Source organism: Daucus carota, chromosome 1 (genome assembly GCF_001625215.2).
Source record: "Daucus carota subsp. sativus chromosome 1, DH1 v3.0, whole genome shotgun sequence".
In the NCBI taxonomy this organism is placed as follows: domain Eukaryota; kingdom Viridiplantae; phylum Streptophyta; class Magnoliopsida; order Apiales; family Apiaceae; genus Daucus; species Daucus carota.
In genome coordinates, this window is record NC_030381.2 from 38879338 (window position 1) to 38892738 (window position 13401).

The 13401-nt window shown below is 34.2% G+C and overlaps 3 protein-coding genes across 3 annotated transcripts; 1 reads left to right on the forward strand and 2 right to left on the reverse strand.

Annotated features, from left to right (window-relative positions):
* Positions 1 to 112: 112 nt before the first annotated feature.
* Positions 113 to 4636, reverse strand: LOC108205490 (uncharacterized). The gene is made up of 7 exons (XM_017375471.2): positions 4386 to 4636; positions 3894 to 4020; positions 3135 to 3283; positions 2762 to 2869; positions 2558 to 2677; positions 781 to 954; positions 113 to 526 (listed from the first exon to the last, which is right to left on the reverse strand). Exons 1-7 carry the CDS (start codon positions 4473 to 4475, stop codon positions 425 to 427), a joined length of 870 nt encoding a protein of 289 aa, XP_017230960.1. The 5' UTR covers positions 4476 to 4636; the 3' UTR covers positions 113 to 424.
* Positions 4637 to 5493: 857 nt separating this feature from the next.
* Positions 5494 to 10260, reverse strand: LOC108205489 (caffeoylshikimate esterase). The gene is made up of 8 exons (XM_017375470.2): positions 9850 to 10260; positions 9605 to 9695; positions 9464 to 9496; positions 7714 to 7860; positions 7098 to 7228; positions 6826 to 6963; positions 6636 to 6734; positions 5494 to 6027 (listed from the first exon to the last, which is right to left on the reverse strand). The coding sequence occupies exons 1-8, from the start codon at positions 9868 to 9870 to the stop codon at positions 5626 to 5628; spliced, it is 1062 nt and encodes a 353-aa protein (XP_017230959.1). The 5' UTR covers positions 9871 to 10260; the 3' UTR covers positions 5494 to 5625.
* Positions 10261 to 11831: 1571 nt separating this feature from the next.
* LOC108209070 (large ribosomal subunit protein eL22z) lies at positions 11832 to 13345 on the forward strand. Its single transcript, XM_017379798.2, has 3 exons — positions 11832 to 11995; positions 12099 to 12343; positions 13039 to 13345. Exons 2-3 carry the CDS (start codon positions 12111 to 12113, stop codon positions 13181 to 13183), a joined length of 378 nt encoding a protein of 125 aa, XP_017235287.1. The 5' UTR covers positions 11832 to 11995; positions 12099 to 12110; the 3' UTR covers positions 13184 to 13345.
* Positions 13346 to 13401: the final 56 nt, after the last annotated feature.

A 13401-nucleotide genomic window follows, 5' to 3' on the forward strand; every position in this document is an offset into this window, starting at 1 on the left:
CATCACTTCGCCAAGATGGACAGTCAGGACACAGGGTTGCATAAGCAGGCGTAAATATTAAGCATGTAGAATCATCAGCATCCCATGCTTTGTATGCATCGCTAACATATGGTTGGAAAATTCAAAGTAATACTCAAGTAAAAACACAGAAGAATACTACAAACTGGCGATCAACCATAATATCCTCCCTAATTAACTTTTGACCCTCTAAAATTTCTTTTTACTCGGAGAGCAGGAATATCTCACAGTTTATTACAATATGGAAGGGTGAGCCAAGGATTTAAACGGCTTGATGGCACCAAAAGTACTAACGCATGCGCTGCTGATCCTTTGACTACTTTCTTTTTTCCTCTTCCTTACACCACAAATAACCAGATCCACTTGGCATCAAATTCCAAGTACCTGCTGTAGCAGAATATTGCTTTTACCGATTAATTGGTGTATGCATCCTCTCGACTATTGTATTGACAGCATCACGTGACATAACTAGAGTGTCATGCAACAATATGCTATAGACATTCAAACCCTGCAAATTAAAATCACTGATAGAGCATGAGCACAGGGGTAAAGCTGACAGGAGGCAAATGCACAGAGAGAACAAATAGAAAAACAAATAATGCTAATAGTTCTTCCAATATATACTTTCACACCAAAGTGCTGCAAGTTTAGGCATGGCCACCAAAAGATGAGATGGGGTACTATAGAATTTATGAAACCGAGGACTTAAAAAATTCTATTGCATGACATAATAAGCAATAAAATAGATAAAGTAGGACTTACGATTGAAGGCAGAACGTTGACATAATGCAGGTTTTGAGTTGACAGCTTTAATTTTTCATTGATGAGACCTCCATCCACCAAAAGAAGCTTCTTAGTGTTTTCCATATGCTTCAGATAGTTTACGATGTTCTTAGTCTTATGTGTAGGAACATCCAGATCATCAAATATTGCTAGCTGTATATTTGGCAAATACTTCTAGTCAGCTTACAAGTATGTTCCAGGAATATCAAAATTAATCATTTACTCCCAGAAATAATTAGGATTAAACAAAGAGGAAATAGAAACAACCATGTTACATATAAATATAGAATAATAGAATAAATAATGGGAATTGCAACCCTCACCATCCGACTTTAAACCATAACGTGAACTTGTGAATGTCCAGGGTTTTTTCCTGAAATCCTTATTGTTTCTTGTAGAATTATAAAGGAATACAAATGCACACATGATTACTGATAGAGAAAGGTAAGTTTCTAAAACGAAAACAAGTACTCCCTCCGTCCCTTCCATTTCTTTACACTTTCCTTTTTGGGGTGTCCCATCCAATTCTTTACATTTCAAAACTTGCCAAAAATAGTCAATGGGTCCCACCACTTCTCCCCTTTTCTTTCCTTTTCACACTACTTTTACTCCACTATCTTCTTTTTATATATTAAAAATCAATGGGTCCCACCACTTCACCCACTTTTCTTTCTCTTTTCCACTACTTTATTCATATTTCTTAACCTCCGTGCCCAACCCATTCGATAAGAAATGGGAGGGACGGAGGGAGTAACAAAATTATCCGACAAACAAACAAATTTCACAATACACCAGAAACTAAGACGATAAAGTAAATAGCAAAAAATAAGAAGCAAACAGTAGGTAACAAACTACAACTACGAATGGGTTCACACTTACTGAAACAAACCTTGACAATCTTTGTCTCTATCATTCCAAGTAGAATACAATCAATATAATTAAAAGAGAGATACTCTATATTCTACAATCATCCCGCATGCAAAAATGTGACTGATAGTGATATTTAATCATCTAATTTCCCCCCTGAAAGTGGCTGACGCATTGTTGCATAGCAGGGATATTATATGAATCATAATTTTTAGTTGAGATTATCTGCAGCATTTAACAAAGATATTTTACTGGTCTCAGCTCCTTGCAGAAAAGAGGTAAAGAATTCAATTTAATTACAATGGTTTTCTACCTGATAGTCTATAACATATCAATGAATGAATGAAATGCCAAAACTGTAAGCTCTGTTCCCAAAAACGTTCGTTTATAATGTCATAACCATATCGTTTCAGCAGTTAAATGGGACAATAAAGGGTATGGGATCTGAATCTGATCCTTCATATTGATACTGAAAATTTACTCTAGCAGTCCAGTCCAAATATGATAAGGGCTGATGGTAGCTTGCTTTAAATTTCATTATTTTGATATTTAATGTTTATAAAATTTATAGATTTATTTTAGGCACTATTTCAGATGTTTCCAAAATAATAATAGAGAATGTACAAATCCTGAGCATTAAGCTTTAATGCCGGATCTCCCCCGTGTTTAATTCCAAATTATATCCAAGAATCCTGATATATTAAGGAAAGGGAATTCGACAAATTGAAATTTGAATGACACATGTCTGACTCCTGCACCCGAACTCAGATAACATGGATACTAACCACACTTTGGATGCAAGATGCTAGTTTTCCATTTATATGTTCCAAAAATCACACTTTGTACAAGACAGTCGAGGTTGCTAGGTGCAGATAGTGAGGAAAATTACCTTTCCTTCTGCTGCACGAGCTGTTAATGCTATCTTAAGTCCTAGTCGACGAACTTTCTTGTTTAGCTTAATCTCATGACTTCGTGGCTTTGGACCATGCATGGTAGCACCATGTCTCCACTGTTACCCATCAAACAAATCTATCAATTTATGTCCAAGTATTCTTACCCATGTTAATGAAGAGCTAAATAGTAATACAATTACCTGAGGTCCACGTCTTGAACCATGCCTTGCTTGACCTGTGCCCTTCTGTGGCCATGGTTTTCTCCCAGTCCCACTGACCTCACTGATGGTTTTTGTGGAATGAGTTCCCTGGAGAATATTAGACAACATAATTCCAAATTTTTTAGCTACGACTCGAAATTGAGGGCCTAATTAGCGATGCGGAAAGATTATGCCTTTAATGCACAAACAAAGACATTGAACTATTAGGTGATAATTATAAACTAAGTGAAAATGAAAGCGAGTGCCTCCAATAATTTTAGCATAACATATCACTATTTATGTTTTCCTGGACAACATATAAGTCTCCAGCTAAGTTCCTATAATACAAGCCACAAAAGTTGTGCGGTAATACCTGTTGTCGTTTTGCAAGCTGCCATCTTACAACCCGGTGAATAATATCCTTTCTAATAGGAACATCAAAAACATCGCCAGCCAAAACCATATAGCCCTTATCTTCATTATTAAAATTGGTAACGGGAATTACCAAATCCTGATAGAGTCCTGCAATATGATGAATGAATCAAATCAGATAAAATTTGACAAGTCTATGAGACTTAATAGAATTTTAGTGAAGGGCTTCGTAAAAAAAAAAGGGTGCTGGTAAAAAACAATAATAACTTCTTAAGGATCAACAAAAAAAATAAAACCCCCCCCCCCCCCCCCCCCCCAAAGTGCTAGCCTAAACTGCTCAAATTTGGAGATGGCACTACCCAACCACACATAAAACCAGATATTTTAATAAATTCAAAATAGTATCCTAAATCTGCACGCGGATAAAAGACTGAAGTACTAGGTAGCAGAGGGAGGGCCTAGGAAAATTCCAAGGCAGTCTTATTCATTTCACTGTTGCTGGATTAGGATATATTTGTAAATAAAATATATATCATCAATAGGTAAGAAACTACGAGTTCCACAAAAACAAGTAGTCACACAGATGAGAAAAAGGACTCTTACCAAGTTTGTTCACAGAGTCTCGTCATAATCATATATGCACTGGAGTTTCTACTGGATGATGGTTTATTGATATATTACATGGAAAGAATCTTTCAACATGGTGACAAGCATGTATATATATGTAACAATCACCTTTTAACAAAAACCTTCGACATACCTATCTTACGTTCTGGAGTTAAAACTTGCCCCCTGGATAACAAATCAGAGGGAAATGTTCCTTCACTTGATTCTGGAGTTAATATTGAAGTTGAAAATTTCCGAAAAGCAAGGAAAGGTTGTCCAGTCTGTATCGACGAAACAATAACATGAATTTGATGCGTTCAAGTGCCAATAGGAACCAACATTGTATCAATATTTAACAGAGCAAGAAACTAAAAATCAAATTTTCGAAACAACTCATACACCTACAAACATCCACATGAGTAATAAATTACACAACAAAGATGAGTAAAAATCTAGACTTTTACACGTACATACACCAAATGAATTATATTTGTAATGAAGATCTCTAAAAATTCAAACTTTCGCAAACATATATACACTGTTATACATATAGTGAATCAAATGTACAATAACGATTAGTAAAAATCTGAACTTTAGCTTAAATAACAAATGTAACAGCAAAATAGAGAGGGAGAGTGAAAATTACGGAGATTGGAGAAGAATCATGGAGGAATGTGGGACGGAGAGACTGACGAGAGAGCAATCGGAGAAGCTTGAAGCCATTTGAAGAAGCCATTTTTGAAGCAAGAGATTTCAGAAACCCTAGAAAACCCCCCCGATATGATTCAATTTAGAGGACCCGAATCATAGATACAGCGTACAGGTGCGGCTGGACACGGGTTAACGACACCAGCCCGACCCTGTTTATGGCTGACCCATACCCACTGTTTAAACTTTAAATTCAAACAAATATGAACCCGATTATAATGGGTTGTGCATGAGTTTCCTTTTCTTTTAGACCAATCCGACCAAGCTGATTAAAAAAATTACTATAAACATATATTCATTTTCAGTATTAAATTGTATATTTTATTCTTAATGATTTATAATTGATTTTCATATATTTTTAATTCATAATAATAATTCATTAAACAAAATTGTTTGAAAAAAATATAGGATTGGAATATGGATATATTTTTAACAGGTTAGATTAAAAAAATTTAGTCAATTTCGTTGGAAAAGATACTGTTTCGTATTGCATATAACAACAACAGATTTAAGTTAAAAATAGTAGTATTAAGAAAAATAGGATATGGACTTGAAAAATAAAAAACCTATAATTCACGTATTGTATTAGTTATCCAACTTTATCTTCTGTAATTTGGTACTTCCATCATAAGAGAGAGTAGCCAATAGTCTCAAACATGTCACTTACACTTGTTTAAATGAAATTGTATATTATATAGTCTGAACATTTACCTGGTTTCTGTTTCTAATATCATATTCGGAAATATCGGAGGATAAAATCATTATTTCAAAATTATTAATCAATAATATCTGTTTCGTGAATTGTCGAATAGATTACATTTTCGATTTTCGATTACATCCCACTAATCTCTAATTAATTTATTTTTTTGATAAAATTTCCGATTAATTCTTGTTTCCGACTCTTATTAATTAAGCCTGATCCATACTTTTTACAATACTGATAAAATAAATAATTTGTTCTCATTTTCATACTTTCCCTTTCATTTTTTGATAGATCTCATACTCCGCCCACCTTCTGGTTCCAAGTTGATGTACTAATCACCAAAGAAAGTAAAATTACCTGAACATAATCAAGAACAATCCCAGCAGTTTCCACATAACAGTATACCACATATTCAGATGTTCTGCTTAAGTTTCTTATGATTAAACAAAAACAAGAACCAAAGAAAATAGCCTCGTTACGCCTGCATTTCGTAGTTATGGTGCATTTGGCTTCCTTTCCACCCACACAAATATCTTCCACCCAAGCGTTTTTTATGTTGCTTCTGTCCAGTTATACTTCTCGACCATTTTGCAGCTGTTACTCTCTCAGTCACAACAGGGCTAGAATTGTGCTGAAAATTCTCAGCCAGCGGTACCATACCATCACCTTCAGACCTCTTGTCCAGCCACGCGGTGATGTCTTTAAATACAGCCTCAATGTTGTTATCCGGTTCTCCTGATGTCAGACCGTGCCACATTCCTGGGTACAATTTCATGGTCTTGTCAACACTACCCGCTAGCTCATATAATGCCCGACTTACGTCTGGATCAGTTACTGTATCTGCCTCTCCATGTAGCACAAAAAAGGGTAAAGTCACCTGCCCAAAATCCATTTATCCGGTACTCAGAATTTAGAAATACTGGTAATCACTCAGAGTCACAGATGACATTTCAATTTTATTAATTATATCCCTGCTAGACTTAGTTATAGATTCAACACAGAACACAATAAGAGGCCCCTTGTACATATTTAAAGTAGTTGTGTGGTCTTACAACATAATATGCAACTAATAGAATCGAGTGAAAGAGGATACTAATTAGTTTTGATAGAATTTGGCGGGCAAATGGATCAGTGAATTATTCTACTAAGAGTGATAAACTGAAGCAAGTACCATGCTTGACAGTGTAGGCCCCTAAACTTATCTTCACAATAAGAACTAGCTAGTCGAAATTAGACTCTCACAGAATGCTTGGTTTTCTGTGGTCACATTATTCTTTACAAGTGACATCCGAAAACTACTTCTACATTATATAGTTGTATCACTGAATGATTATACGGTTGCTTTTGTCAGGTCTCGTCTTCCTAAATGCCTTCTTACCTGATTAACGCCTTCGCTATGTATAATTTACTTGCAGTTTTATGAATTACTATTAACTGTACATCTGACAGTAAACTAGATCAACAGAGAATTAAATAAACAAGGACCTGACTTAAGCTATCCTCAAGGTTCATGCTAGTTCGTAGCATTTCTAGAGCTGTTTTCAGTCGGGGTTTCTCTTGGTAAATTAGTCTATTACCTCGTATCTGCACAATTAAGAGAAAGAGAGATCAGAAAAGCTGTAGTCTTTTAGTTATTGCAGTTCAGAAAGTTGGTTATCAGTTGAAGAAAACTTACCTCTTCTCGCTTAACAGGGTCCTTGAAAGATGCTTCAATAACATCCTTTGTGGGAACTATTTTCCACTTGGGTATAATATCTTCGACAGTAGTTAACATGCTTATGACTACTGGATGTGGTTTCACCTTCTCAGATATCTGAGGGAAAAAAATGATACTTTAATAGCTAATCAATTCACATTAGCAATGTCATTGATAATTGGGTATTCTGAATAATTTTGTTGTTAGGCAACATTAACAGGAACAATGTGGTACAAGTCTACAACGCCCACCTTACACATTGGAGCCACAAGAACTGCTCCGTGCCAGAATGCAGGGTCGCTTTTGTGAATAAGCAGAGCCACAGCCCCGCCCATCGACTCTCCATACAGGAACCTTCTCTTATCTTTGTACTCCTCCTTACCTGATGTCCATGCAAATATTTTTTCATCATCAATTAAATGCTCCCTCTAGTCTATAGTCCTGACACTATAGTTAGAAATCTAACAAGTAACATTATGTGCCGGATTGAATGGCTATCGGACTCTAGTGAATAACGTGCATTGAATTAGTTTACCATTTTTATGTAAATTAAATAAGCACCTCCACCATTATATGTTTGTTATCTCATCTGTATTATATGTCTGCAGACACCGGAAAGTAAAGTACTTAAGCATAATCCTGTCAGAGGCCCTCGGAAAACTATCTGCTGGACCGAGTTTTCGGTAAAGACATACAGGTGGTGAGTTTTTATATCATTGATCCACATTCTACACTCTATTATCATTGACTGTCAATTACTTTGAGAAAATGAATGAATGAATTTATTTTTTGTTCATAATCACATAGCTTGGTCTTGGCTACTAAAAGACGATATGATAAATGAAGTGAAGTTGTTAGGTAACTTACCACAAATAGATTTAAAGAAGTCGCTACAGTCATTGACAATGTTTTCAAACTTCTTGATGTAACAACGAGCTCCCATGGATCGTCCATGGCCTTCATAATCAATCCCCACCACAGCATAGCCGTAGTTGGCCAACCTTGTCCCGCAACCTTAATTATAGAGCATCGAGATGTGATTAGTTGAGCCATAAGACAGTTTATTTTTTATCAGGCAATTGTCAACAAGTGATGGTGTTAGCTAACCAACATAACTACCACGCTTAAGTTATACTCCCCCTGTCCTTTGTTTACCTCAGGGCTCGGGGCTGAAAACACATTTTAAAACTCCTATAAAATGTAGTTTCACAGGTTACTTGAAAAAATTGAATAAAAATTTCAATGTTTAAGTGCTTATACGATAAAGGAAATTCTAAAAGTAACTTATGAAAATATAATTTATATACACCATATAATCCACAAGCAATGCAAAAAAACCCGTAAAACCTGAGAGGGACAGAAGGAGTAACTTATACGATTACAGTACAATAATTTTAGTAAATACAACATATTGCAAGACAAGAAATTGCACATTGGATGGAAACATAAATGTGAAGTGAAAAGATGGTAGTTTCACTCTTGTGGGTAACAAATAAAGGCCTCACACCAACCAGTACAGCAATGTCGAAATGAGAAGAGAAAGTAACATCAATGGTGAAATAAATGACATAAGTGCTGGTATTTACTAGGTCGGTGAATTGGTTATGAACATTAATACAGTCGAGTCTCAACAAATATATATTTAATCAAAAAATAAAAAAAACAAACAAATATATATATATATATATATATATATATATATATATGGGCCATTGCTCAAAACAGAACACAGTTAAAAAAAGAACAACACAGAACACTTTAGAATCAAATATAGAATCTCATCTAAAACTTGAATTAAATTCAAATTTTAAGCTGAATAACATTTTATTATGAATGATAATAGTATCCACGATGTTTAATAATAAATATTTATTAAAAATAACATGATTCTATGTAAAATAATCGTGCAAAAAATATATTTATATGATTCTATTCTGGATTTTATTCTGGATTCTGTTCTCGATTCTATAATATTTCATATCAATAATTTGGATGAGTTTAGATGTTAGATTTCATCTATTAACTTTAATTAGTGTTTAGCTATGTAGTTATAACCTTAACAAATAATTATTTGTGAAAAATGAAGTGTTATGACAGTGTTCTGTGTTGTTCTTTTTTTAAAGTGTTCTGTGTGGAGTGCAACCATATATATATATATATATATATATATATATATATATATATATATATATATATATATATTCTCCCCTTTCCAATAATAAACTTTTAATTTCAATTAATGATCAATAATCTTGATAAAAAAGATATAATTTCATAGGAAATAAAGATCGAGCATAGTAATCAAATGGCACTGCATATGACAATGCAAAACCAATTGACAATTGCAGACCAACAAGAACCAAACCTGGTTGAAAAAAGAGAATTATTGGTATGACTATTAACAAACTGATACAGTATTGCATTGCTTAGAGTCCTAGACAAGTGCACTTAAGAAATATTTATATTTTTATCAAGTATTTAAGTCAATTTAATCCTCATTAGTCCTTACAAGATACTGTAGCAAATTGAGCTGATGAATTGCAAATGTAATTTGAAATGGAAAGACAGGTTATGAAACAAGTGAAACAAAATCACCAAGAAGGAGAAATTAAATTACCTTTCATGAAATCACTGCACTCCATGCCATATCCTGCACTCTCAGGTCTCATCATACAAAAATCAGATATAATAATATAAATAAGCTGTGTGTGTGTGTGTGTGTTTAAGTTGATCTAGTGAGAAGAAAGAAAGTGCAGACCATGGCAAAGAAAGACAAGGGCTTTTGGAGAAGAAACAGGCAGCCATCTGCAAGTAAAAAGCTTCACTCCTCTGGAATTTCTAACATATTCCTGAACGTACAGCACAAACATTTATAGATCACATTTGTCAAAAGATCAGTACTATAACAAACAGGTCTATTTACGACTAATAAGTTAAGACGGATTTCTTGCGCGTCTCAATTCAAGAAAAATTATTATAAAGTGAAAAATAAAAGACCCCCACCTCATAATATTCCACATCCATTTCTGACAAGTCTTGAGCCAAGAAAGAGGGCAGAAAGAAGAAGATGCAGTGTCAAGGATGTTTGTAAAAGAAAGAACCCTTTGTTTGTGAGAATTTAAAAAGAGGTGAGTAGCTGGTAAGAATAAAAAAATTAAAGAGAGAAGAGTGTGAAAATATGGAAAATAAATGCTGATATTGAATGAAATCTGGACTTTAGGATATGGTGGTTGACAATAGGGCAGTTACAATATTCATAACGTCAAGGACGAAATTTTGAATCAAATCGTATTGTAAGGATCAAGCAGAGTGTGTAAATGTAAAATGATGGGTACGTAGAGTACATGCAGCACAGCATTGATCATTGATCAAGACAGTGGATCCGTTCTCTTTCTCTACGTTACTTCACTCCATACGCATGTTATTACATGTATATGTGCATGTCACCAAGAGACCAATCCCGATTTTCTCCCTAAACATGGGGATGCGTGTCAGCATAAGAGTGAACATGTTTTACGTTCAATAACAAGAAGTAGTGGTTGGGAAGATGAGTGGTATTTGCCTCATTGCTGTCATAATAGTACTTAATTACTGTAATTAAGTTGTTTACCTACTTGGATTCCTTCGCTTTTAAATTGAACTAGTAGTACTAGTTGAATGGGTTAATTATCAAATTCATGATTGAATTGGATAAATGATATCAACTTCATCACTAATCTCCACGGCTTCGATACAATCAAATAGAATGACCCAAGGGTGCCATATTCTACGAACCCAAACTATGTGATTAAATAAATCCTCCTCTATCTGTTGCGGGTCGAGAACACGTGACACATTAATAAAAAAGACTGAAGGAAAAAAAATTCTTAAAATTTTAAAAAACTTGGTGATATAAAAATATTCACATAAATAAAATTTATTAAAAAAGAAAACATTTCAATATTATTCAAAAATAATTATAATCTAATAAAAAACGTAAAAATTAATCTTAATTGTTTAGTTAATTATATATTAAAATTTAGTTTCATGCATTTATTTAGATAATTATATCTTAAAATTAATTTAATAAAAAGATTGCATACTTTATTTTCATATAAACTTCAAATTATGTGCCCGCAAAGGTTGGTTCAGCTGGTTAAAAAAGGATTTGTATCCTATTTATCACATGTTCGACTCCGAAGAGGGGAGAATTTGTGATTATGCCTCTTAGATCAGAATCTACAGCTGGCATTTACGTTATAGTCAGGCGTTCCCTTTTATGGTCTATTTCAATTTTCTGCGAGTTAAATGGGTCATTTTTGATTAAATATATAAAATTCATTCATTTATCATTTAGAAAACCGAATGCTACATTTTAAAACAGATTAGATATTTTAATAACTATATATTTTATTTTTTCAAATTATATAATATATAAAAATTTCAGTCAAATTATAATCAATTTCACAAGTAAAAAGTCAAAATAAACAATTATTTAGAGATGGAGAAAATATTATTACATATAAATATATTATTAAATAATAGAATTTGAGTTTTTAAATATTTAGTTGAATCAGTTAGATAGCAGAATTTTTATTATCATATTTACTGCGATATCTTGTTTGATTTATATAATTTATTTCTCACAGGTCACAACTTCAAATACTTGGCGGAAAAAAAAAGGGTCACAACTTCAAATCATAATACTCCCTCCGTCCCAGTCATTTGTATACAAATGGTAACGGAGATCAAAAAATTGTGTAAAAAACGAGTAAAGTTAGTTGAAAAATGGGCATAGTGGTGGGATTCGTTTATATTTAATATTCTAATAGATTTGAGATAGGGATAGAAGGGAGATAGGGGAAGGAAGTAGCTGGTGTAATAGGTTTTATATTATAAAAATTTATTATTTTTGGAATGTATATAATTGGTGGGACGTTCCAAAAAAAAATCGTATACAATTCATTGGTAAGTATTTGCAGTTTCTGGGCTACAGACGTTTCATCATTAAGGACACTATCCTTGAAGCCCAAATCGTATAACTCCTCCAACCCAGCCCACTCTAGTAAGCTAAAAGCAAAACCCTAGAAAACACTCACCTCCTCTTATAACCTATTTCTCCCCATTCCTCCGTATCGAATTGCTGACGGCCGCTTCACATTTCCACCAGGTAATCCAATCTCTCCCCACACACAAAATCTGTAAGTATTCATCTACTGCTCTCGCATTCAAAATTGGAGAATTGAATTGATTCGTGTTAATTTAATTAACAGAGAAGAGTAAAGATGAGCAAAGTCACCGGAGGCGCCGGAAAGGGGGGGAAGAAGAAGGGAGCGACGTTCGTGATCGACTGCGGAAAGCCTGTGGAAGATAAGATCATGGACATCGCTTCTCTCGAGAAGTTTCTGCAGGAGAGAATTAAGGTCGGCGGGAAAGCCGGAGCTCTCGGAGACTCCGTCACCGTCGTGCGTGAGAAGAGCAAGATCACTGTCACCTCCGACAGTACCTTCTCCAAGAGGTAGTCTCACTTTTCGCCAATTACTAATCTTTTCGAATCGATTCATGCGCATTTATGCTTCGGGGCTGTGAATATTTTGGATTTGTTTTTTGTGTGGAATTTAATTAGATGATTTGAATAGTTTATGCGATGTAGTTTGAATCCTTCGATTTTCACACTGATAAGTGATGCAACTTGTCAGAAATGTATTGTTAGTTAGCTTACCTTTGCGGACTTTGTTTGTGATAACAACTTAGAATTACGGTTGTTGTGTGATTGTGCTGTTTCCGTGTATGATTCTTTTGCTAGCATGACTCTGTAATATGGTTATAAAATGCATTGGTTTTAAATTACTTGTATTTTTTATTTTTTTTTTTGTGCAACATTCTTGTAGAGTGAACATGCAAACAAAGAAGTGTGTCTATTGTAACTATGTAAATGTAAAAGAATCTAACAGATTGCCGATAGTTTCAGGTCTTGGACTCTAGTCTTGGATTTAGGGTTGTATTATGAGCTGCATACCTGTATTGTTTTCTACTATGTTGTCATGGTTTGAAACTGAGTTAGTGTGTTTTGGAATTTTTCCTCCGCTGGTATATATCTCTAGGAATTTACAATTTGTTAGATATATTTGAAGTTGCTGTTTTTTGCTTCCTGTTTAAAATTGAGTCCTGAAGTTAATAAACATCTTGCTCCTTTTCTTTTATGCTCCATAGGTATTTGAAATACTTGACAAAGAAGTACCTGAAGAAGAACAATGTGAGGGATTGGTTGAGGGTTATTGCCTCCAACAAAGACCGAAATGTTTACGAGTTGCGATACTTTAACATTGCTGAAAACGAAGGAGAAGAGGAGGATTAAATTGTTTGATTTGGTTCTGTTGTCTCTCTCTTTTTTTTGATGTAGAAGCCTCCTTTCTTGATTTCTCTTGTTTGAATGATTACTAGATGGAATCTATATATGTTCTTGGATACCTTGCAACATTGTTTACTAATGAGGAACTACTTTACATATTTGTTATTACATGTGTTGAATTCTTGGGAAGATCATAGGTATCCTGTTGCTTGACTGACTATGGC